At 48.5% G+C, this 24,722-nt stretch overlaps 1 protein-coding gene across 2 annotated transcripts; it reads right to left on the reverse strand.

Annotated features, from left to right (window-relative positions):
* Positions 1-5,199: 5,199 nt before the first annotated feature.
* On the reverse strand, positions 5,200-14,988 carry PI16 (peptidase inhibitor 16). Of its 2 annotated transcripts, none has more exons than XM_077904229.1 (6): positions 14,574-14,988; positions 10,261-10,482; positions 8,057-8,166; positions 7,702-7,790; positions 6,555-7,103; positions 5,200-6,218 (listed from the first exon to the last, which is right to left on the reverse strand). In XM_077904229.1, exons 1-6 carry the CDS (start codon positions 14,730-14,732, stop codon positions 6,097-6,099), a joined length of 1,251 nt encoding a protein of 416 aa, XP_077760355.1. In that variant the 5' UTR covers positions 14,733-14,988; the 3' UTR covers positions 5,200-6,096. The 2 variants fall into 2 exon arrangements, with proteins under 2 accessions (XP_077760355.1, XP_077760354.1); XM_077904228.1 differs by having other exon boundaries at positions 6,432-7,103; positions 14,574-14,789.
* Positions 14,989-24,722: the final 9,734 nt, after the last annotated feature.

The following is a 24,722-nucleotide window of genomic DNA, read 5'->3' on the forward strand; positions in this document are numbered from 1 at the left end:
ATGGCATGTGACCTTTCTCCAGCCCAGTGTGGCTTCCCCCTATAGCACTGACCACTGTAGTGGGGCAACCTTTCTTCCTATCACTCCACTCTCAAATTGTATTTTTTTCACTAATTCCTTCCTCTGGTGCTCCAGATTGAGGGCACTCTGGAACCCGAGCTGGCTCTGAAGAGCCCGTCCCTCTGACAGCCTTCCTCTCAGACATTTGGAGCGGCCGCCTCTGGTAAAGAATGGGCTGAGGCTGGGTGTGGCAGTCACCCTGAGGAGAGCCAGTGCTGCCCCCAAGTAGGGCCTGGGACTTGACCTTGGTCTGGACTCGCTTCCCAAGCTGTCTTCCACACCCAGAAAGGCAAGAAAATCCCTTTGGTGTTCTGTTTCTAGTTGAGCAAAGTACAGGTTTTACCCCTACTGTTTTTCAGTTCAGTGTTCAGATGTGGGTCTTGTACATGTTAAATACTAATACTCCCTTTGTTTGCTGGACCCTTCTGTGTTTGAGGGCTGAGGTCTCACCTACCTGTTGGAGCTCCTGGTATTCCCATCAGTCCCGGAAACTGGAGTGACAGGGTCTTTCACTGAGAAAGGAGATGGGGTTAGATTGGGGAGGGGAGCTGAGCTGTCAGCAAAAAGAGGGCTGACAGGAGTGGGAATGTCCTTGTGGGGATTAGTGTCCATCCATTCCTCCTGGAAAACTCAGTTCTGATGGGACAAACCTGTGAAGTCCTCTGATCTGCCTTTTGGGGTCCTCTGGTGCAGCCTGAGTTAGCAGTAGTGGCCTATGCTGGGTCCTACTGTAGCCCTTTTGCTTTGCTAGTCCCCAGATGTCTGGGAGCCACGTGGCATGGTGCTGGAGTAGAGTGCTCCCCACTCTGGTCCTTGAAGCCTCTGAGTGCCAGCCACCCTTCCCCCGAATGTGCCGTCCTATCTTCAGGGGCGGTGCTGACACATCCCCTCCCTGCCCATTTGTCACAGCCTTGCCTGACTACTGTGGGACACCATGTCTTGTCTTCTGTTATTTCCCCAGCAATGAACTTCCAAAGAAGTCCCTGCTTCTGGTCTTGGATGTGTTCTCTCATGTGACAGGTTTCCTGAGGGCTGGCCACAGATACTTTTGCTTTTGTAGGAGGCAGGTAGAGCCTATCCCCAAACAAGGAAAGTTGGGTTTGTCCTTACATAGGCCTGCTCTGCTCAGAGGCTACCTCCCTTGACTACCTCATAGTACCTGGGGCTAGCTTGAGAAAACAAGCCCAAGAAGGGAAGGACCCCTGCGCTCAGGAATACAAGCTAGGTCATCTGAAAAATACTGTAACACCCTCTATACATAGAGTATGAAAGAAAAGCATATGACCATCTCAATAGACACAAAAAGTATTTGACAAAATTCAACACCCCTTATGACAAAAACCTAAGAATATAACTTGCCCACCCTGATAAATGGCATCTATGAAAACCCTAACATTAAGTAATTAATGTTAGACTGACTGATAAAAAACCTGATGTTTACCCCCTAAGATCAGGAGCAAGACAAGTGTGTCTTCTCTTGCCATGACTCAGCATTGTACTAGAGGGTCCATACAGGGCAATCAGGCAAGAAAATAAAAGTTATCTGGGTTAGAAAGGAAGAAGTAAAACTATCTCTGTAGATGACAGGATCTTGGATTTAGAAAATCCTGGGGCACCTGTGTGGCTCAGTTGGTTAAGTATCTGCCTTCAGTTCGGGTCATGATTCCAGAGTCCTGGGATCAGAGAGCCCTGTGTCACGCTCCGCACTCAGCATGGTGTCTGCTTCTCCCTCTCCCTCTGTCCCTCCCTGCTGCCTGTGTGCTCCCTGGCTCTCTCTCTCAAAAAAAATCTTTTTAAATAAAATCTTTAGGGAAAAAAATCCTAAAGAATCCACTAAAAATACTTTTATAACTAATAAATGAATTCTGCAAGGGTACAAGATATAAAATTGATACATAATCATATTTCTTTACACTCACAGTTGTACAAAGTGAGAATGAAATTAATAAAGCAATTTCACATAACAGCATCAAAAATAATAAAATATGGACAAATTTTTAAAAAATCATACAGTTTACACTTTGAAAACTACAAACATTGCTAAACAAAAGTAAATAAATAAATGGAAAGACAAGCCATGTTCATGGATTGGAAGATTTATATGGAAGATTACACAATCCCTATCAAAATCTCAGCCAGCTTTGCAGAAATTTGACAAGCTGACATTAAATTCCAAATGGGAATTCAGGGGATCCAAAATAGCCTAAACAATCTTGAAAAAAGAAGAACCAGGACACCTGGGTGGCACCATCAGTTAAGCATCTACCTTCAGCTCAGGTTGAGATCTCAGGGTCCTGGGATGGAGCTCCCCCAACCCCCCAGTTAGGCTGTCTGCTCAGCAGGGTGTCAGCTTCTCCCTCTCTCTCAAATAAATAAAATCTTAATTTAAAAAAAAAAGGAACAAAATTGGAGGACTCACACTTCATAATTTCAAAACTTAACTACATAGCTATGGTAATCAAGATGGTATGTGTGGCACTAAGGGCACCTGGGTGGCTTGTTTGGTTAAGCTTGTGCCTTCAACTCAGATCATGACCTTGGGGTCCTGGGATCAAGCCCTGCATCAGGCTCTCTGCTCAGCACAAAGTCTGCTTCTCCCTCTGCCCCTCACCCCACTTGTGCTCTCTCTCATTCATACTGTCTCTCAAATGAATAATATTTGGAGAAAAAAAAAAGATGGTGTGGTACTGGCATAAGGTAGACCTACAGATCAGCGGGACAGGATTGAAAATCCAGAAATAAACATTCACATTTAAAGTCCATTGATTTTGGATAAAGGCAATGAAAAAACTGAATGGAGGAAGAATCACCTTCAACGAAAAGCGCTTGGACAACTGGATATTCACATGTGTAAGAATGAAGTTGGACCCACCTCACACCACATAACAAATATCAACTAAAGATGGATCAAAGGCTTAAATAGAACTGAAACTATAGAACTCTTAGAAAAAAAAAACACGTAGGGCAGCCCGGGTGGCTCAGCGGTTTAGCGCCGCCTTCGGCTCAGGGCCTGATCCTGGGGCCCGGGATCGAGTCTCATGTCGGGGTCCCTGCATGGAGCCTGCTTCTCCCTCTGCCTGTGTCTCTGCCTGTGTCTCTGCCTCTCTCTCTCTCTCTCTCTCTCTCTCTTGCGCGCATGTGTGCGCGCGCACGCTCCTGAATAAATAAATTATCTTTAAAAAACCCCACATAAATCTTTGTGACTTTGGATTAGGCAGTGGTTTCTTAGATATAACACCAAAAAGCACAGCAACAAAACAAATAAATTGAATATCACCAAAATTAAAGACTTGTGTTCAGAAGACATCCTAAAGAAAAATTGAAAAAATTCACAGAATGAGAGAAAATATTTTAAAATTATATATCTGATTAGGGAAGGGACTTGCATATAAACTATATAAAGAATTCCTACAACTCAATAATAAGATGAATATCCCAGGTAAAAAATGGGCAGAAAACTCAAAGAGACCTCTCTATAGACCGAAGGCCAATAAGCACATGGAAAGATGTGCTTGGCATCATTAGCCATCAAGGAAATAAAAATCAAAAGCACAATGAGATGATACTATACACTCACTAGAATGGCTATATTTTAAAAAGGCATAATGAATGTTGGTGAAGATGTAGAGAGACAAAAACCTTTGTACATTGCTGGTGTGAATGTACAATGGTGCGGCCACTTTGGAAAGCACGTTGGCAGTTCCTAAAAAATGTTAAGCATAGAGTGACCGAATGATCCGCAGTTACTATATGATCCTGCCCCTAGGTATATACCCAAGAGAAATGAAAACATATGCCTGCACAGAAACTTTTAACATGAATGTTTATAGCAGCATCATTCATAATGGCCAACAAGTGCAAACAACCCAAATGTCCACCAGTTGACAAATGGATAAATAAAATGTATTCTATACAAGGGGACATTGGTAATAAAAAGGAATGAGGTACCGTCACACACTACAACATGGATAAATCTGGAGAAGATTATGCTGAGTGAAAGAAGCCAGACAGAAGAGGCCACCACTTATTGTATGATTCTGTTGATACAAAATATCAGAATAGACAAACCCATAGAGACACTGGGTTAGTGGTTTCTCAGGGCTTGGGGTGGTGGGGGGATGGGGAGTGGCTGCTAATGGAATAGGGTTTCTTTTTGGCATGACGAGAATGTTCTAAAATTGTGCTGATGGTTGCACCACCCTGTGAATATACTAAAAACCATTGGGTGGTACACTTTAACTGGGTGGATTTTATATGAGTTACATCTGAATTTATATTATGTCTTAATACATTGTATCACACACACACACACACATTAGCACACGGTCTGACTTGCATGCTTCCTGTTTAACTGCTCCCGCTCCAGCTTTGGCCTGTAGACAGTCGCTCTGACCCTCCCCACCAGCCCCATCTGGGTCCCAAGCCGTCCTCCGTTACTTGCTGCTGCTAGCCACACACACACACACACACACACACACACACACACACACACTTTCCTCCCCTGCAGCACTGCACAATCCAGTTGTGCTCCCCTGGGGGAGTGTGCCTGGGACTCCAGAAGCCTTTTTCAGCATTCCTCAAAGCACCCAGGGCTGGCAAAGCCTTTTGACCTTGTGTACCAGATGGGCCCGAGCCGCAGCACCCCGTAAAGAGGCTGTAGCCACTCCCTGACTTGGTCTAAAACCCAACTAGCCTCGGCCAGTGACTCCTGGAGCTGGCTGGGTCAGCCCTGGGCCCTTCCTCCTTCCTGCTGGCCACCTGAAAGTTTGAGTTAGGGGGCGGGGGGATACCTGGGTGGCTCAGCGATTTAGCGTCTGCCTTCAGCCCAGGGCGTGATCCTGGGGTCCTGGGATTGGGTCCTGCATCGGGCTCCCTGCATGGAGCCTGCTTCTCCCTCGGCCTGTGTCTCTGCCTTTCTTTCTCTCTCCTCTGTGTCTCTCATGAATAAATAAATAAAATCTTAAAAAAAAAAGAGTTGGGGAGGGGTCCAGGTTATAGAAAGGAAAAGAAAGGTGCCCCCAAAGGACTAGATGGTGTGGGGTGGGGAGGGGACAGGTGCTGGGGCCTGGGAGGGGAGCCTCTTCAGGACTCTCAGAGACCCTCCTTCGCCCTCCGCCCCGCATAAGCACAGACACTCGGTACTCTTACACAGGCTTTTATTCGGGAGTCCGGGGGCGGGGGGAGGGGGGAGGCTTCCCTTCCCGGTCTCTGCCTATCATGGAACCCCATTCAGATGAGCTTGTCCTTCATCTGCCCTTCACAACTCCACCTCCCCAGCTACATCTGCAAGTAGGGGGAAGGGGCACTCAGGGAGAGCCCCCTATCTGCAGTGGCAGTCCATCCAGGTAGGCAGGGATCTCCCCTGAATCTCCACCTACACCCTAAGATTAAGACTGGAGGGGCAGGAGGTGCGCAGGCTGGCACCCTGAGCTCATAGCCAGCCAGGCCTCATGCCCCCAAGGTGTTTGAGGATGAGGCAGGTGTCCTGCAGCCTTTCCCTTTCAGAGCACCTTCAGCCAAGAAGCATCTTGTTTGTGGGGTGAGGGGCAGTGTGGGGGAGATGGCAGGAGGACTGCTGACCTCTTCAGCCTGGGAAGGCAGGAGGTATTCCTGGGAATAGCCCCAGACTCAGATGGCTGAAGGAAGAAGCCAGGGACCTAGGAGGGGTCAAGGGGTTTCTGGGAAGCGCTGAGATCCGTTCCTGGAAGAGCAGAACCATGGCCACCAGGACACTGGAGGATGAGCACAAGCAGCCACAGGATCACTGCTCAGAACAATCTGCAGCTAGCTGAGGGGTGGACCTCCATAGGGACAGAGGCACTCCTGAGCCAGTGCCAGGAGTCGGGCTTATAGAGGCCTCCTGGGGCACAGGTCACTTGCCTGGAGTCCGGCCGGAAGCTGGGGTCAAGGGGGGCTACTGGGCCACAGAGCAGGACCTGCCCAGGAAACTGTGGCCTCTTACTTGGAGAAAGACAATGCAGTGTGGGCATAAGGCCAGGGTCTCCCCACAGGCCTTGCCTTTGAGTGGTGACCCCTTCAGAAGATTCCAGCCAGCACGAGGGGAAGCAGTAGCAGCAGTCCCAGAAGGGGGCCCCAGATATGACCAGGGCCCTGGTTCAGCCCTGACTTGATGCTAGGTTTTTCAGGGCCCTCTGCACCTGTGGGGAGGGAGAGGCTTTGTCTCAGCCTGGACAAGGCTATGCCTGACCTCCCACCCTCCCTGCCAGGGGTGCAAGTGGGGTCCAGCAGCCGGGGAGGAAGCTCTTACTCAGAGGGTGCATGCCCTGCTGTGCGCATAACCTATGCTGGGGGCTGGGTGCTGACATTCTGGAGACAAGGAGGGAAGGTGGGACCAACACTACAGGCCTTACCTGGCAGCGATGACTGCAGGGCCAGGGTACGTGTGGCTTTAGCGCTGGCAGAGGTATTGGGGGAGTTGGACAGGGACTTGGAGGAGGTGTGCCCCATGTGGTCCCATGTGGCCAGCAGCTCACCTGTCTTGTCCTGGCCTGGAAAAACTGAAGCCAAGACCTCACTGGAAGGAGATAACTTTGCCTCAGCCTTGCCCACCTTCTGGGACTGGGGTAGTGGCTCCCGTGTCCCTCTCAAGAACATCTTGGGGTGTGGAGAACTCTCTGGGCTCTTGGAAGGCATTCTTGTCCTGCTGGCCTCTTTGTCTGCCAATTTGGAGATGGGCTCATGGGTTGATTTGGGGGAGGTAGCTGGCCCCTCATCCAAGGAGAACAGGCTGTGAGACACCAACAAGGAAGGGGTCTCAGTCGTTAAGGAAGGTGGAGCCTCCCTTGCGGTGGAGGGGGGCTCCTCCGTTGCTACGGAAGATGGGGCCTTGGTTTCTGCAGCAGGTAGAGCCTTGGTTTCCAGGGAGCCTGAGGCCTCTGTTACCAAGGAGGCTGGAGTTTCTGTTGCCAGGGAAGAAGGGATACGGCTTTTGCCAGAGCCTGAAGCTTCAGTTGCCAGGGAGGATGGGGCCTCGGTTACCAGGCCAGGCAAATCCTGAGCCTCTTCCCGGCCCGCGACGGGTTCTGACAAGAAACCAGGCCCGCGTTAGTGCTGTGGCAGGACCCCACATCCCTGCCCCACCACAGTCACGGTGAGCGACCAAATGTCCTGTGATCTCTCTCTCACACACACACGCTCTCCAGCGAATCTGTCCTTCATTGATAGTAAGGTTTATTTTATTTTAGCTTTATAACAGTGTCCGCTCCATCCACCTCCGTGTCCAACTCTGCCTCTCTCCGCACTCACACAACCACTTGTTCAGGGGACTCTCCAGCTAGCTGTGTGTCCCTAATGCGTCGCCCTGGCCACGCCCACCATAGGCACCGCCACCTCGGGGACCCTTTCCTCGAACTCAAGCTCAGGAGCCCACCCCCCTCCTGTCCTCCACCCTCCCCTGGGAGAGCTGAAATCCAGTCACTTTGAATGACAGGGCGCCGAAGTGACTGCAAGGCAGGCAAAGTGGGCTCTGGAAGCCCGATAGGGCGGGCCCACCACGGTCCCCAGGTCCCCGGAGGTGGTGTCCTGCCCGGGCACCGCTGGGGACTCCACCGAGGCTCTAGGACCACCCAGCCCCATCCCTGGCCGCCCCTTCCTGCTTCTCCCCACCCCAGGCCAACTCACCGCAGAGGGAGCTCTCGCAGCGGTAGCCGGATGGACAGAGGGAACACGGAGTGCCTTCCTCGTAGGGTTTCTTTCCCTTCACGTTCCCCCTGTGGGAGGCGAGGATGATGCTGGGGGCCAGGGCGGTCCCTGCAAACCTGAGTCCCTATCCCTCATACACACACCTAGGCCTGAAGTACCCCGGGTCTTACTTTCTCCCACTAGCTTGCTGGGTTCCCACCAGTGCCCTCACAGCTCCCCCAAGGGTATGGGGTATAGGCCCAAATTGGCCCCCTCCCACATTCTTAGGCTGCCCAACTCAACCGTCCCCTTGGCTCTGCCCATCCTCTATCCCAGCGGCTCCCTGGGCACTCACGGAGGCTCATAGTTGCAAACCAGCAAATGGATGTTGGTCTCCTCGACACCCTGGAGCTTCTCACAGAAATGGGAGCCACAGCCAATCCTCTCTGTCTTGGCCCAGACCACCTGAAGAAGGGCAAACCCAACAATTTAGCCTGGGTGGGATGCCAGTAGCTAGTGTCTGTCTACACCAGTCTTCTATGGATGAGGAGAAGAAGATCTCTACAACCTGTCAGATCCAAGTCTCTAAGGACACACAGCTTCAGGATAAAACTCTAAACAGGGAGTTTTGTAGGAATTTGTCCTGAACCACATACACTGTTTCACCAGGGCTTTCTCTGAAAAAACTTCATTTTGTATATACCCTCATGAACTCCTCCTGTGTGTTTTTTTCTTTGCAACTTCCTGTGCACTTTAAACAAGGAGTATATCCCAAAGGAATGAATCTCAAATGGGAGAATCTTAGATATCAGCAACAAACAAAATCCAAGAAAGAGAACGGAAAGAGCCATCTTGGATGTAGAAATTCCTCCCCAAAGCACAAGTGAGTGCTTGTGAGGATCTGTTCTGCTCTAAGTCTGGGTCTCCTAGCTGCTAGAAGGAATTCTGTCTTAAGTGTAAAATTTTAGAAGTCCAAACAATCTTTGTGCACCACCATGGGCTGAGATCAGCAGCCTCCCCTTGCTATTTGCAGGCCCTGGTCTGTTTAGGAGACACTCAAACAGAGGCTAGTTTTTGTTGTGAGATCTGACTCTGGTTATTAATTCTGCAGATAGCCCCCAGGACTGGTGGTTTTTCTGTTTAAGTTAGCTGAGGACAGCAGTGGTGAGCATCTCATAGGCAGAAATGCCCCCAGAGTACATGTGCACTCAGCCCTGGAGAACACTGGGGTGGGAGTGGGCCAGACCCACTCCTGCTGGGCACTTACAGCAATCGTAGCAGGAGGAAATGTGTGTGTGCATGTGTGTGTGTGTGTGTGTGTTAGGGGTAGGGGGGTAAAGTGAGATGTGGCAGGGTACAGAGGGAAGAGGATAGGGAGGGCTACTGGGCCCTCACAACTTCTTCATCTGGGTGGGTGATGTTGGGATTTTATTCTTGAAAGATTAGCACTAAAAATACCACTCAAAAAAAGCACTGGAAAGTGGAATTGGTGAATATGAGGGGGAAGAAGGTTGAGCTTCCTTTTCTTTTTGTAAGAGAATTGTCATGCTACTGTTTGAACAATAAGCACTGGGTGGAGAAGAACATGAATTCAATAACACTAATGTTAATTCCCCTACACACCCATACACACTTGCACCCAACATCTGTTATCTGGAAATGCAAACGTTCAAAATGCAGTGAGAACACTTACATAAGCAAAAAGTGGCTGGGAAGGGAAGGAAATGCTCTCAAGGTCTCCCTGAAACCTTTATACAGTGACCATTTGTTCTTATTTTACACATGGTTTTGTTGCCTTTTTTTTTTTTTTAAGATTTTTATTTATTTGAGAGAGAGAGAGAGAGCATGCGCAGGAGGGAGGGGTAGAGGGACAGGGACAAGCAGACTCCCCACTGAGCAGAGAGCTTTGATGCCAGGACTGGATCCCAGGGCCCTGGCACCATGACCTGAGCAGAGGCAGACCCTTAAGCCACTCAGCCACCCAGGCGCCCTCACACATAGTTTGTAAAAGAGGAAGAAGGTTAAACACACGCAGTGGTGCTTGCTCATCGGTCCCTGGCTGATTAGAAGCAGCACCCCAGACGCCATGAGAGATGACAAAAGAGGGACAGTGAGAGAAGCCAGAAGCCCTGCCGGACCTGGGCCAGAGGACGGGACCGCTCAGAGGTCGGCCAGGATTGCCCGGGACAATAATTACGGCCCCCGAAACTGGCTCTGCGACACCTCACTTAGGTCCCCTCTGTACGAGGAGGCCCAGAAGGCCACCTAGGTTTTCAGACGATCGTGGTTCTTCAAGAGTTAACTGGAGATGGTTTGGGCTGAGTCCGAGAAGCAGACTTCCTCAGAGGCCTGCACAACACATGCGCACCGTGGAAAGACTTCTACGGAGGGTCTTGCGGGCTTAGAGTCCTGGGGAGGGAGAGGCGGGCCCCCCCCACGCCCGGCCCTCCGCCCCGCCCCCCGCCCCCCGCCCCTCCGCCCCGCCCCCGGCCCCGCCCCCTGCTCATACGGCCCCGCCCCTCGCCATGTAGCCCCGCCCAGGGCTCTGGGGCCTCGCACCTGCGTGTAGTGGCCGCACATCTGGCCCTGGTCGCAGGTGGCGGCGCTGAGGTTGTAGTGCTCGCGCTCGTGGTGCCACTCCTCCATGGCCAGCGGCACGTCCAAGCCGTGGCCCGTGATGGCGAACAGGTTTTCGCCGCGCCTCCCGCGCTCCTTGTTGTGGCCCCACACGCACTGCTTCGCGTAGGCCTTGGCGAAGGCGGCCAGCTCCTCGTTCCACCTCTGCGGGGCGGGTCGAGGAGGAAGGTGAGGAACGCCTTGGGCTCCGTGGAGGCAGCGGGGGGGGGACGTGGGGATGCCCACAACTCTGGGGTCAGAGAAGAAGGTTGGAGGTGTCCTGGGGGCCTCTGCAGGCGGAGCCCTCCCCTCCCTCGGGGTGACCCAGGCCGTGACCAGGAACAGTTCTGTGCTCCTGGTGGGCCTCTGTGGGGAGGTGGGAGGCTGCCTCGCCGGGCCATGGAGTTAGCCAAACTTGGGACCATTTACCAGCTATGTGGTTTCAGACAGATTGCCTCATCTTCCTAAACTTGCATGGGGCTTTGGGAAGAATAAGTGAGTTGATGTTTGTAATGGTGTTATTATTAATTAATATTAATATCCTTCTATGTGAACGGAGGACGGCTGTGCCCTGCTTACCTCCCACGGCTGCCCGACTGCTCTGAAGACCACAGGATGTCCAGTAAGGTGTTCAAGGGCTGCATTATTTATTCCACCACCCTCCACCCTCTTACCCAGGCATCATAAGTAAGAGGGGGTCAGCACTCCCCTCTCAGGTCCCACTCTCCCCTTGGGGTTGCCCAGCCTCCATGGCTTTACCAGCTCCAGACTTCCCTCCCAAGTGCTCTCAACCCTTGTCAACCTATTAAGCGTCTCCATGTGACCCTCACTGAGAGGCCTATTTTCAGAACTTTGGTGTCTCCAGGAGCTATCAGATCCCAAAAGCACCGTTCTCCCGGGGGGGGACCTGAGGTGAGGCAGCTGGAGGGGGCATTTTAGGTTAAGGGACCCCTGAGGTTCTCTGTGTCCCTGGCTGGGAGGACAGGCCCAGTGTGGGTGGAAAGAGCGATTAACAAAGGATTGAGGAGAAAGGTCTGGATCCCATTAAACTTTGTCCTTGGCCTCTCCTAGAAATGGATGCCTGGCGGCAACTCTTGCTCCACCCTCTGGGGGCCCAGCCAGCTGTGGGAGCCAGACAGCCTATAAAGTGCCAAGAGCTTGGGTGACCCTGAGAGGAGGGGATTGTGTGGCTCCTCACCCACACAAGGCTCTCAGGAGCAGCTGCCTGGGGTGGGGATGAAACACAGGGCTGGGACAGCCCCATTTTGTGACTATGGGTGAATCCCTTTCCTTCCCTGGGTGTTTTTGTCCCAAATCACTGGTCCCTGAGGTTGTCTCAAACTCTGGCAGTAAGGGGAGCTGGGGAGTGAGAAGTGGCAGGGTGTAGGGGACCGGGATCAGGGTTTCTGGGATGACCTGCGGGACCTCAGACTGAATAGTCAGCTCCTTCAGGGTAAGACAGTGATGTGGCCCCAGTGTCTGGCACAGTGCTGGCGCATAGCAGGTGCTCAGTAGACATTTGTCAGCTGTTGATGACTGGCTCTGTTTTAAGTGGTCTCCCTACGGAGGCTGGCTGTGATTCCTATTCTGCCTGGATGTGTGGAATCTCACCAGTAGAGTCATTCCTATGGGTCTCAAGGCTTCTCAGTCTTCCCGAGACCCCTGTGGATTTTTGAGTCCTGGCATCCACCCACACTGGCCACATGGTCACCATCTGAAAACAAGTCTATTCATTCATTTACTCATTCACTCATGCAACAGTCTGGGGGCCCTGTGCCAGCCTGGAGGTGAAGCCCAAGTTCACATTGTCATAAACGATTGGGCTACCACATGGTAAATGACAGACTCGCAATGGGTCATGAAGAGGCACCAAGGAGGGTCATTTAGCCCAACCTGAGGGTGGGAAGGAGACACTAAGCTAAGGGTTAGAACTGAGGCATTGGTCAGGTGGAGAGGGGAGGACATCCTGGACAGAAGCCATAGCATGAGCAAAGGTGTAGAGGTGAGAAACACCATCTTAGCTGGGGAAGGATAAGCTGTTGAGGTAACTGAGGGAGAAACGGAGCAGGAGAGGAAGCTGGCGGTGTAAGCAGGGCCCCGGACACACAGAGCCTTCTCAGGAGCTGGTGCTTTATCCCGAGGCAGTCAGGAGCCATTGGGAGCTGTTGAAAGGTACTGAACAAGGTCAAGACCATGTGTTGGATTATTCATTCTGGCAACGGAGGCCAGAGCCTGGCGAAGCAGGTAGAGGCTCTTCTAGGAGTCTTGAGAGAAGTCTTGAAAGACTGGACCAGGGTTGTACCAAGGGAGCAGGATGTGGGAGTAGGAGTCAAGGAAGATCGAACCTTCTGGGAGGTAAAAGTGGTGACAATTAGATGTGGAAACTACAAGAGAGAAAAGAGTCCACGAGAACTGCCACCTGCCTCACCCTGGACCCGTTCCCTCTTTTGTTAATCACATACTTACTGAGCACTTACTATGTGTCACACATGTTCTAAGCGCTTTCTACATATTCATTCAGTCCTCCCAACCATCCTACAGGGGAGTTGCTATGTTGTCATCATCTTCAATTTACAGATGAGGAAGCTGAGGCACAGAGAAGTTAAGTAACTTAGCCAAGGTCACAGAGCTAATAAATGGCAGAATTAAGATTTGAGAGAAGCCATCTGGCTCCAGAGTTTCAGCATTTACCATTCCTGAGATTGAGCCTGAGCCTTGTTCCAAATTTATCCTGGTGTCCCAGCCCCTGACCTCCTCCCATCACTTCCCACCAGACAGCAGCATAACCCCTGAATATCCAAACTGCTTCCCAGAATGTTGTCCCTCCACCAAGGTCCACCTCTGTCCACAGAGCAGCTCCTGGGTGATTAGCCCCCAGCCTCAGCCAACAAATCTGTAGGGCATCAGGGATCTACAAATGGGGAAACTAAGGCTAAGTGGGTTCCAAGCCTCAATCAGGGAGCTACTGGCAGAGCTTATCTTTTGTCTGTAGTTCCTGGTTGAGCTGTGTGCATTTCTAGGGGACTTCCTGGATCTTTGTCATCCTGTCTGACCCTGAAGGTAGGGATCATTAGTCTCAAGAGATAGGTCAGGAAATGGAAGCCTTTGAAGGTAAAGGACCCACCCCTAGTACTTTGCCAGATGGAACAAAGCTGGACAAAGCTTTGCCAGATGGAATAAGAACTCCAGTCCCCAGACCCTCAGGCTCACTGCTCTGTTTCCCAGGTGTGAACTTGCTCTGAGGCATGAGCTATGGGGTCCCTGGACATTGCTCATGAACCTTCCAGAGCACCTGAGGGTGGCCAGAGAGGATGGGCCTGCTTGGTCCTCAGGGAGAGCAGGAAGGAGGTGAATTTCCGACTTTATCTCTTTTCATCTTAAGCATTAACATCTTGCCCCTAATTCTACCATCAAATAATTCTCCCTTTCGACAGAGGTAACCACCACCCCAAATCTGGCTTTCCATCCCAAATCTGGTTTCCATCATCTATAGGCATGTCCCTGTGTGTTTACTACATCTGCATGTGTCCCCACCAGTATACAATAGTATTTTTTTTACATTTTTAAACCTTATGTAAATATGCCCTACTGTATATATATATTGAGATTTCCTTCCCCACCCCTATCAGTGTTATATCTGTGAGATTCAGTGTCCATGTTGATATATAGGTAGCTCTAATGAAGAAGATGAGAAACTGATGGTCCTTATTAGGTTAAAGGAGTCACCCCAAATCGCAGGTCTTGCGGTGTGACCGAGACAGAATGTGAACTGTGTGATGCAGAGCCCTCTCCGCTGCTGGCTCCTGTTCTCACCCACCTCCTTAGTACATCCCTCCTACCCTAGTGCTGGGTGGGACCCATCCTGCTGCCTGCGTTTCCTCTTCTCATTGACTTGGAAGGCATCTGAAAGACCAGACTGTTTTCACCCAGGTGTTAGGAACTTGTGTTCCCCCTATCACGGGCACCTGGATTTTAGGAAGGGGTCACTGGAGTGGGAATCTGGGTGTCTCAGGCCTGGCTCTACCAGCTGAGGGACTTGAAAGCCCCTGAGGGACCAGCAAGTCCCTCTGAGCCTCAGTTTCCTGATCTGTTTAATGGGACTACTTCTGGGGACCTGTGAATTATATAATATGTCTCTGTCACTGACCAGAGACATGAGTCTCTGAGGTAGCTTCAACTCAGGGGTGGGAGGGATTGGGGGGCCTGGCCCCAGCACCCCTCAGTCCTGGCAGGTGAGTGTCCCTGGCCACACTTACCATTTGCAGCATATCAGCCGCAGGTGGGGATGCCTGGGACCGGTAGAGGTTGTGCAGCTCCACCATTGCACGTTTCTCATCTTCTGTGAGGGCGCCAGCAGGGCCCACGGTGGCCGCCAGCAGCAGCAGCAGCAGCAGCAGATCACAGGAGCTGTGCATGGTGGCCAGTCCTCTCAGCCTCTCCCGGCCAGGGGTCTGGCAGCTGGATTTAAAGTCCTTCCCACACAAGCACCACCCTGGCTGGGGCGGCGGGAGGGGCTGTCTGCAGGCCTGGCCCAGCTCACACAATGTCTCCAGGAGGGCTGGGTGCTTGGGTCCTGACCAGAGTTGAGTTCGCTCCCAGCATTTATCTCCCCTCAGAGTCCTTGGCAAAAGCCTTCTTTCTCTTGGTAACGGGGGCTCAGGCCAAGTGCTGTGTGTGTTCTGCAGTCCTCCCGAGTGGTGGACAGGTCCTCAGGGGCAAAATATAGTAACCCAGGTCACACCCACTGGGTGCTGAGGACAAGTAAGAGGACGGGAACCACGTGGACCCTGCCCCTGAGGACTGGGCAGGATAAAGAAGCTGTAGTTGGCTTATGGGAGGACAGAGGAAGACAAGATGTATTTTGTAAAAAAGATGGGCCAGCCAAAACTTGAATCCTGGTTCTGCTCCTTTGCTGGCTATGTTTTTGGCAGTTTTCTTAATCAGATCGGTGGCAATAATAGTACCTACCTCATGGTGCTGGAAGGAAGATTAAATGAGATCAAATGTATGTAAGACACCCAGTATGGTACCTGGCACTGAGTAGCAGTAGACAGGAACTACCCACATGGCATGGCCTTGGCCAGCTCTCAGCCCCGTGAGGAGGCAGGACTCTTGCTCACAGGAGAAGAGATGGGGTGTTTCCCACTCTAGTTGTATCCTGGAATAGGGCTTTTCACTATGGTTAAAATATTGGCTTCTGCGTACCCTTTGTGAATGCATGTACTTGAGGTGCTTGTTTAGAAGTGGGATGCTGGAACCTTTCCTGCTCTGAATATCTAGAAAATTGAATGTGTCTGTTTTTGAAATCGAGAGAGCAGAAAAGCAGAGGGAAGGGTGAGTTGATGCAGTAGGAGCTTGGAGGGGAGGGTATTAGAGGGGAAATAGGCCCAGTGGTCAAGCACTTGCACTAATGACCATGCAGGGCAGGGACCAAGGTCTTGGCCCTTCATGGGTCAGGAGTCTGGAACTAGTACTATTGAGTTTAGCTGGGATCCTTAAAGCCTGTACTCTTAGTGAATGGGGACCTAGAAAAAGCCTGCTCATTGGCTTTGGAAGAAAACCCATTTCTGCTCACATCTCTGGGTTAAAACAAAAGCAGAGACAAAGACAGCTTGGATCACTCACACACACACACACACACACACACACACACCTATTGTGTAGAACTAATTTTAAAATCCAGCAAAGTTGTAAGATATGAAATCAACACACAAGTGGTATTTCTATATCCTAACAATGAATAACCCCAAAAAGAAATTAAGAAAATAATTCTGTATACAATAGCAATACAAATAATAAAATACTTAGGAGTGAACTTAACCAAGGAGGCAAAAAACTTATACATTTAAAACTATAGGGGCAGCCCCCGTGGCTCAGCGGTTTAGCACCGCCTTCAGCCAAGGGTGTGATCCTGGAGACCTGGGATTGAGTCCCACATCAGGCTCTCTGCATGGAGCCTGCTTCTCCCTCTGCCTGTGTCTCTGCCTCTCTCTCTGTGTCTCTCATGAATAAGTAAATAAAATCTTTTTTAAAAAAAACTATAAAACATTGCTGAAAGAAATTAAAGAAGATAGGAAATAAATGAAAAGACATCCCATGTTCATGGATTAGAAGTCTTAATACTACCGAAAGCAATCTACAGAGTCAATGCAATCCCTATCAAAACCCCAGTGATGGTTTTTTGCAGTAAGAAAAAAAAATCCATCCCAAAAAATCATATGAATCTCAAAGGACTCCAAGTAGCCAAAACAACCTTGAAAAAGAAACAAAGTTGGAGGTTTCACATTTCCTGATTTTAAAAGTGACTTCAAAGCTACAGTAATCAAAACAGTGTGGCATTGACACACAGACAGACATATAGACCAATGGAATAGACTACAGATCCCAGTAATAAACTCTTACGTATATGATCAAATTATTTTTGAGAAGGGTGTCAAATCAAGATCGTTTAATGGGGAAAGGGCAGTCTTTTCAACAAATTGTGCTGGGAAAACTGGATATCCACATGCATAAGAATGAAGTTGGACCCTTACTTTGCACTGTATCAACTCAGATCAAAGACCTGTGCATAAGAGCTAAAGCTATAAGACAAGAGAAGAAAACATAGGGGAAGAGCTTCATGACATTGGATTTGTCAAGGATTTTTTCGATGTGACACCAAAATATAGGCAACAAAATAAAATATAGATGAATTTCATTCAAAGGATGAAATCAATGGAGCAGAAAGGAAACCCATGGAATGGGGGAAAATATTATCAAATCATATATCTGATAAGGGATTAATATATAAAGAACTCCTATATTCAAGAACAAAACAACATGATTAAAAAATGGACAAAGGACTTGATATCCTTCCAGAGAAGATATACCAAAAAGCATGTAAAAAGATGCTCAGTGTCACCAGTCATTAGGGAAATGCAAATCAAAACCACAATGAGATATCCCTTCACACCCATTAGGATGGCTATGATAACAACAACAACAACAACAACAACACTCCCCCCAAAATAGTGACTGTTGACAAAGAAATAGTGAAATTAGCACCCTTGGGCCTTGCTGATGGCAATGTAAAGTGGTACAGCCACTGTGGAAGACAGTATGGTGGTTACTCAGAAAAACTAAACAGAATTACGTTTTGATCCAACAAGTCCACTTCTGGATATATATCCAAAAGAATTTAAAGCAGAGATTCAAACAGATGGTGGAGCACCAATGTTCATAGCAGCACTATTTGCAATAGCTGAAAGGTGGAAATGACCCAAATGCCCATCAGTGAATGGTAGATGTATACAATTACATATTATTCAGTCTTAAAAAGGAAGGGAATCCTGTCATCTGCTACAACATAGATGAACCTTGAAGACATTCTGCTAAGTGAAGCAAGTCAGATACAAAAGGATAAAAATTGTATGATTCCACTTATATGAGGGACATAGAGTAGTAAGAATCATAGAAACAGAAGTAGAATGGTAGTATCCAGGGGCTGGAGGAGAGGAAAATGAAGAGTCTTCTTTTTAAAAGATTTTATGTATTAGAGAGAGAGTGAGCAAGCGCACACATGCACAAGTGGGGGTGGGGGAGGGACAGAGGGAAAAGCAGACTCCTCACTGAGCAGGAGGCTGGATGTGGGGCTCCATCCCAGGATCCCAGGATTATGACCTGAGCCAAAGGCAGATGCTTGACTGACTGAACCACTCAGGTGCCCAAGAGTCATTTTTTAATGGGTACAGTTTCAGTTTGGGAGGATGGAAAAATCCTGGAACTGGATGTGATGATAGTTGCACAACAATGGGAAGGTACTTAATGCCACTGAACTATATACATAAAAATGGGTAAGATAGGGGATCCCTGGATGGCTCAGCGGCTTAATGCCTGCTGTTGGCCCAGGGTGTGATCCTGGAGTCCTGGGATCGAGTCCCGCATCAGGCTTCCTGCATGGAGTCTGCTTCTCTGCTTCTCCCTCTGCCTGTGTCTCTGCCTCTCTCTGTCTCTAATGAAAAAATAAATGAAGTCTTTTTTAAGAAATGGGTAGGATAATAAATTTTATGGTACATATATTTTACCACAAACAAAACAAAACAAAACTTGGGGAAAAAAAACTTGGAAATTCTTTTTTAAGATTTTATTTATTTATTTATTTATTTATTTATTTATTTATTTATTTGAGAGAGTGAGAGAGAGAGAGAGTAGGGGGAGGGGCAGGGGAAGAGAGAGAAAGAGAGAAGCAGGCTCTCCACTGAGCAGGGAGCCTGATGTGGGGCTTGATCCCAGGACCCTGAGATCATGACCTGAGCCGAAGGCAGACACTTAACCGACTGAGCCACCCAAAACTTGGGAATTCTTAAACTGGTCCAGAGTGAGATGGATATGGAGTAGTAGTGGTGGTGGTGGTGGCGGGAGTAAGCTCAGCAAGAGTAAGTTAAAATCATGTCTGGAGGGAGCTTTCACAACCCAGGCCACTTGGACCATCCACGAGGGAAAACAATCCTCAGGTTTAGTGCACAATCAAAAATTCTGAAACACATGAGGAACTAAGCTCCTGTGAGCAGCAGTATACAACACAAATGGGAGGATTTCTGTCTCTCAAATTTGAGATAATAGAACAATCTGGAAACCTTTCAAATAACTATATTTAAGATGATGAAGGAAATAAATAGGTAGCTGGAAAAGGGAGCAGGTGTAATTTATTTATTTATTTTTGGGTGGGGAGCAGGTGTAATTTAGGAGGGAGAGTGGAGTATAGTCGGAGAGAGAATGTGAGTCTGTGGGGAGGAGAGAAAGCTACTGGGTAAAGTTCCAGTGTAGGAGAGAAGGGTAGGAGCCACCAGATTCACAATGGCTAAGCCCTCAAGGGGGCAGCTCTTCCAGCGTGTTTAGCTGATGAAACTGCAAGATGGGGTATCTTTCCTCTAGGGACAGAAAAAAGTAGCAAGTGCCAGACAGCAGCTTGAGCTTGAAATAGAAATAAGGAGACTTAGGGATCCCTGGGTGGCTCAGTGGTTGAGCGTCTGCCTTTCACTCAGGGCGTGATCCTGGAGTCCTAGGATCGAGTCCCGCATCGGGCTCCCCGCAGAGAGCCTGCTTCTCCCTCTGCCTGTGTCTCTGCCTCTGTGTATGTCCCTCATGAATAAATAAATAAAATCTTAAAAAAAAAAAAAAAAAAAGGAAAGAAAGAAAGAAAGAAGGAAACTCAGAAGAATACTTCCCAGGGAGTAAAGTGCTCAAGAGCCAGCCTGGGAGGTGCTGGATGGAAGTGGGAAGGATAAGGTTCTCAGATGCCTCTCGGGCAGAAGCAGGCAGGTGCTCAGGGTGCCCTGTGTGGCCACCCCCAGGCCTCTGCCTTGCCCCTTAACAGCAGAGAAGAACAGCTTTGTAGGCTCAGTATGATGGGCAGCATTCACTCGCACCTCATTCATTCATTCAACAAGTAATCACGGAGCCTCCACTGTGCCAGGTGCTGAGCTGGAACATGTAGACCCGGTTCCCCCTGTCACAGAACAGGAGACCTAGCAGGAAACATGGATAGCATTGCAGATTAGAGTGTGGGGCTTTCAAGCTGGGTGGCCTCTGGCAAGTTATTTCTCTGCTCTTTGGCCTCAGTTTCCTCATCTGTAAATTGGGTTTATTTTATTTTTTTTTAAGATTTTATTTATTCATGAGACACAGAGAGAGAGAGAGAGAGGCAGAGACACAGGCAGAGGGAGAAGCAGGCTGTATGCAGGGAGCCCGATGTGGGACTCGATCCCAGGACTCTAGGATCACACCCTGGGCCAAAGGCAGCGCTAAACCTCTGAGCCACCCAGGGATCCCCATGTAAATTGGGTTTAGAACAGAACCCACCCCATAGGATGGTTGTGGGCATTAAATGAGTTAATACATGGGTTAGGGCTTGGGATAGTGCCTGGCCCTTCTAAGTGCTCACTGACTTAGCCAGTGTGAATGTATTCATTTTTATTATCATTCTTGTTATTACAGGTGGGAGTGAATGAACAGGACCTCAAGTTGCAGCAAAGAAAAAAAATACAGTGGCTTCGTTTTGCTTTAACCCTGGGCAGCTGGAAGGGGAGGCACAGGCCTAACTCTGAGGGGCTGGGTTGCTCCTGTGAGTCCGGGGTAGAGGGGCCAGAGAAGGAGGAGCCTGGTTTTTTTGAGAGGGACGGGGTTAGATGGGAACAAAGACTAAGAGGTGGACCAGAGCTAGCCTCCAAGTCTGGGGACAAGGACAGGCTGCCAAAAGGGCCCGCTCTGTACGCGCTCATTCCCAAGTGGTTCTCAGAGCCCTTGCCACGTGGGTGATCTCATTTACTCCCCATACGACAGCTCCAAGGTGGGTCTCATTAACACCGCACGCAAGGATCTGCTCAGAGAGGGAATGACCCTGATACTGGTGGGGGGGGGGGGGGCGGGTACACAGTGGGGACCTGGTGGTTTGCAGGCCAGAAGCCCAGAGAGAGAGAGGCCGGGAGGTCAGGGAGATCAGGAGGTGCAGTAAAGAGAAGGCAATAGGGAAGGAGACCTGGAGGGAGAGGGAACAAAATCAGGCATATGGAGGATTGTGTGGTTTCCATCAACTGTGTTTTTTATCTATAAACCAGGATTGGGGAGGAAATAAATATTTTAATTATTTTAAAATTTCATTTAATTAATATAAATGTATATATAATTTATTTCTAAATGCAATTTTATATAAATGTGCATTTATTAGGATTTCTTTATTATTATGGTGTTATCAATCTATAGTTTATTATTATATTTTAATGATTTTTAAAATTTATTCATGAGAGACAGAGAGATACACAGGCAAAGAAGAGATACACAGGGAGAAGCAGGCTCCATGCAAGAGCCTGATGCAAGACTTGATTCCGGGACTCCAGGATCACGACCCAAGCCCAAGGCAGACACTCAACCACTGAGCCACCCAGGCGTCCCTCAATCCATACTTCAAATCAAGTTTCATTTCTAATAGCAAAATATATCTTCACTGCAAAAAAATTAGGCCTCTTTGGGGAAAAAAAAAAATCCACCTCTAGTATTTTCTTCTTATCTCTGAGCAGGTGCTCCTCCAAGTGTGGTCCGTGGCCTGATGCCACTCTGCCAGATGTTCGTGACTACCCCTCAGCCCGAGGTGCAGAAAACAAGAGTGAGCATTGAGAAACTCCTGCAGCAAGCCAGCATACTTGTTCTACATCTGTGTAATCTGTGATCTACAAATTGGGCTTTGAGTTTTGTTTATCTGCTTTTTTTGTTTTTAAGGTTTATTTATTTATTCATGAGAGACACACAGAGAGAGGCAGAGACACAGGCAGAGGGAGAAGCAGGCTCCATTCAGGGAGCCCAATGTGGGACTCAATCCCGGGACCCGTGGATCACGCCCTGAGCCAAAGGCAGATGCTCAACTACTGAGCCACCCAGGTGCCCCAGTTTATCTGCTTTTCATCTCACTTTCCTAATAACTAATTTTTTAACTTTTGATTTTGAAATAATCATAAACTCACAGAAAGACACAAAAATAACACAACCTTCCATGAATCCTTTGCCTCGTTTTTCCTCACGGTGACATCTTCTATAACCATGGCACAATACAAAAATCAGGAAATTGATGTTGGTACGGTACTATTAACTAATTACAGATTTTAGTCAGATTTCCTCAGCCATGTATGTGTGTATGCATATATACAGCTGTGTGTGTCATTCGTTCTGTGCAGTTTGACCTCAGATGATCGTCCTCACCACAAACAAGGCACAGAACTTGAAGCAGCTCTCTGTTTCTACCCCTTTAAAGTCACGCACCCTACCCCAACACTGTCTCTGGCAACCACTATTTTGTTCCCCATAACTATAGTTTTATTGTTTTAAGAATTTATGTAAATGGGGACACCTGGTTCGCTCAGTCAGTTAAGGGCCTGCCTTCAGCAGGTCATGATCCCAGGGTCCTGGGATGGGGATCGAGCCCCACATTGGGATTCCCTGCTCGCTGGGGATTCTGCTTCTCCCTCTTTCCTTTCTCATGCTCTCTCTCTCTCTCTCTCTCATTCTCTCTCTCTCTCAGATAAATAAAAATAAGATTTTATATTTATTTGATAGAGAGCATAAACAGGGACAGAAGGGAGAGGGAGAGGGAGAAGCAGGCTCCCTGCTCAGCGGGGCTAGCAGGGGCTAGATCCCAGGACCCTGGGATCATGACCTGAGCCGAAGGCAGATGCTTAACTGACTGAGCCACCTAGGCACCCCAAAAATAAGATCCTTAAAAAATTCCTTAAATGGAGTCCTACAGCATGTATCCTTTTGAGATTGGCTTTTTCACTGAGCATAAATGCCCTGGAGATGCAGCCAGGCGTTACATGTACCAATAGCTCACTCCTTCCTATGGCTGAGCAGTATTCCATGATAGAGATGTATAGAGTTTGCTTAACCTTTCACTGGCTGAAAGGCATTTGGATTGTTTCCATGTTTTGTTTACTATGAATAAAGCTGCAATGAACATCACGTACAGATTTTTGTGTGAATATGAGTTGTCATTTCTCTGAGATAAATGCAATAGACTGTGATGGCTGAGATTTAGGGTAAGTACGTATTTAGTTTTATAAAACTTTCAAACTTCTCCAGTTGCAGCGAATGAAGGATCCAGTTCCTCCCGTTCTTGTCAGCATTTGTGGTTAATTCTTCTTTTTTTTTTAATATTTTATTTATTTATTCATGAGAGACACAGAGAGAGGCAGAGTCCCAGGCAGAGGGAGAAGCAGACTCCCTGCGGGGATCCCGAAGACTCCCTGCAGGGATCCCAATGTGGGACTCGATCCCAGGACCAGGATCACGCCCTGAGCCCAAGGCAGACATTCAACCACTGAGCCACCCAGACGTCCCTAACTCTGTTTTTTTATTCTAGCCACTATTGTGGGTTGAATTGCGTTCTCCAAAAAGATATGTTCAAGTCCTAACCCTGGATACCTGTGGGTGTGAGTTTATGCAGATGTAATTGAATTAAGGAGAAGTCATCTGGGATTAAGGTGTGCCTGAAATCCAGTGACTGCTGTGCTTCCAAGAAGGCCATGGGACAGCTAGTGTGTAGTGACACAGCTACAAGCCAAGGAACATGAGGATTGCTAGCAGCCACATGGGGCTGGAAAAGGAAGGAAGAATTCTTTCGTAGCCTTGCTCCCTCCTTGGACCCGGCCAACACTTTGATCTCAGATGTCTAGCTTCTGGAACTGAGAAAATACATTTCTGTTGCTTGAAGCCACCGATTTGTGGTGATTTGTCGTGCAGCCCCCGGAACCCACCACAGGCCTTCTAATAGTATGTGGTGAGGCCTCATGAGGTTTTCATTTGTATTTCCCAGTGGAGAAGGAGAGTGAACATGATTTTATGTGCTTCCCTGCCATCCTCTTTGGTAAAGGGTCTATTCGTGTCTAATGCCCATTTCTAGTTGGATTGTTTTGTTTTGTTTTGTTTTGTTTTCTCACTGCTGAATTTTGAGAGTTTTTATTTGTTTATTTTTTAAGACTTATTTATTTATTTGAGAGAGAGAGAGTCCTAAGCAGACTCCCTGCTGAGCTAGGATCTCAACATGGAACTTGATCCCATGACCCTGAGATCATGACCTGAGCCAAAACCAAGAGTTGAAACTCAACCCATTGTGCCACCCCTGCACCCCTTGAGGGTTTTTTAAAATACACATCCTTTGATAGACATGTATTTGTCATTTATGTTTATGGTATTTTACCAAACTGTTGGTTTGTGATGGACTGGAAATATTAGGGAAATAAACTGGCCCTTCACCTCTGATAGTTTGAGAAGCACAGTTTAGTATGTTTCCCTCTTCTTTCTTTCTTTTTTTTTTTTTTTTAAGATTTTATTTATTTATTCATGAGAGACACACAGAGAAAGGCAGAGACATAGGCAGAGGGAGAAGCAGGCTCCCTGAGGGGATCCCGATGCAGGACTCAATCCCAGGATCCTGGGATCATGACCCGAGCCAAAGGCAGACATTCAACCACTGAGCCACCCAAGTGTCACCCTTCTTTCCTTAGTGCAACAATAGCACCCGTACCAGGTTGGCTCCTGACTTTTGTTCCCCAGATATTTTATTGTGAATACTTTCTCCAACTTGCTCTGTGTTTTATAACAACCACTCATGGAGTTTGCACCATATGCACAGAGAAGGGCTGTGTATAGCTTCCTCAGCCAGTCCCCAAGGTCAGACATCAGGCTACTAACAACTGGGGGACTTAGAGACAACTGTGAGTCTCCCGCCTTTGGGCACAAAGCCTTTTCTCATATTTTGGATACTATCTTTTAGTTCTCGTTCTCACCATTGTAGCTCAGCTTGCTCTTTTCTTAGGATCCTGGTGTCAGGCTGGGTTGGCACATTCTTCGTTTGCATGGAAACAAAAGGTCACTGGCAT

This window comes from Canis aureus, chromosome 7, assembly GCF_053574225.1.
Source record: "Canis aureus isolate CA01 chromosome 7, VMU_Caureus_v.1.0, whole genome shotgun sequence".
In the NCBI taxonomy this organism is placed as follows: domain Eukaryota; kingdom Metazoa; phylum Chordata; class Mammalia; order Carnivora; family Canidae; genus Canis; species Canis aureus.

Coding starts and splice junctions, on each gene's coding strand:
- PI16 (XM_077904228.1), bottom strand. CDS start 14,732: ATGCACAGCTCCTGTGATCTGCTGCTGCTGCTGCTGCTGCTGGCGGCC. Junction 8,167..10,260: donor TGTGCGGCCACTACACGCAG/GTGCGAGGCCCC, acceptor GCCCTTCTTCAG/GTGGTCTGGGCCAAGACAGA. Junction 7,104..7,701: donor CTGCGAGAGCTCCCTCTGCG/GTGAGTTGGCCT, acceptor GTTTCTTGTCAG/AACCCGTCGCGGGCCGGGAA.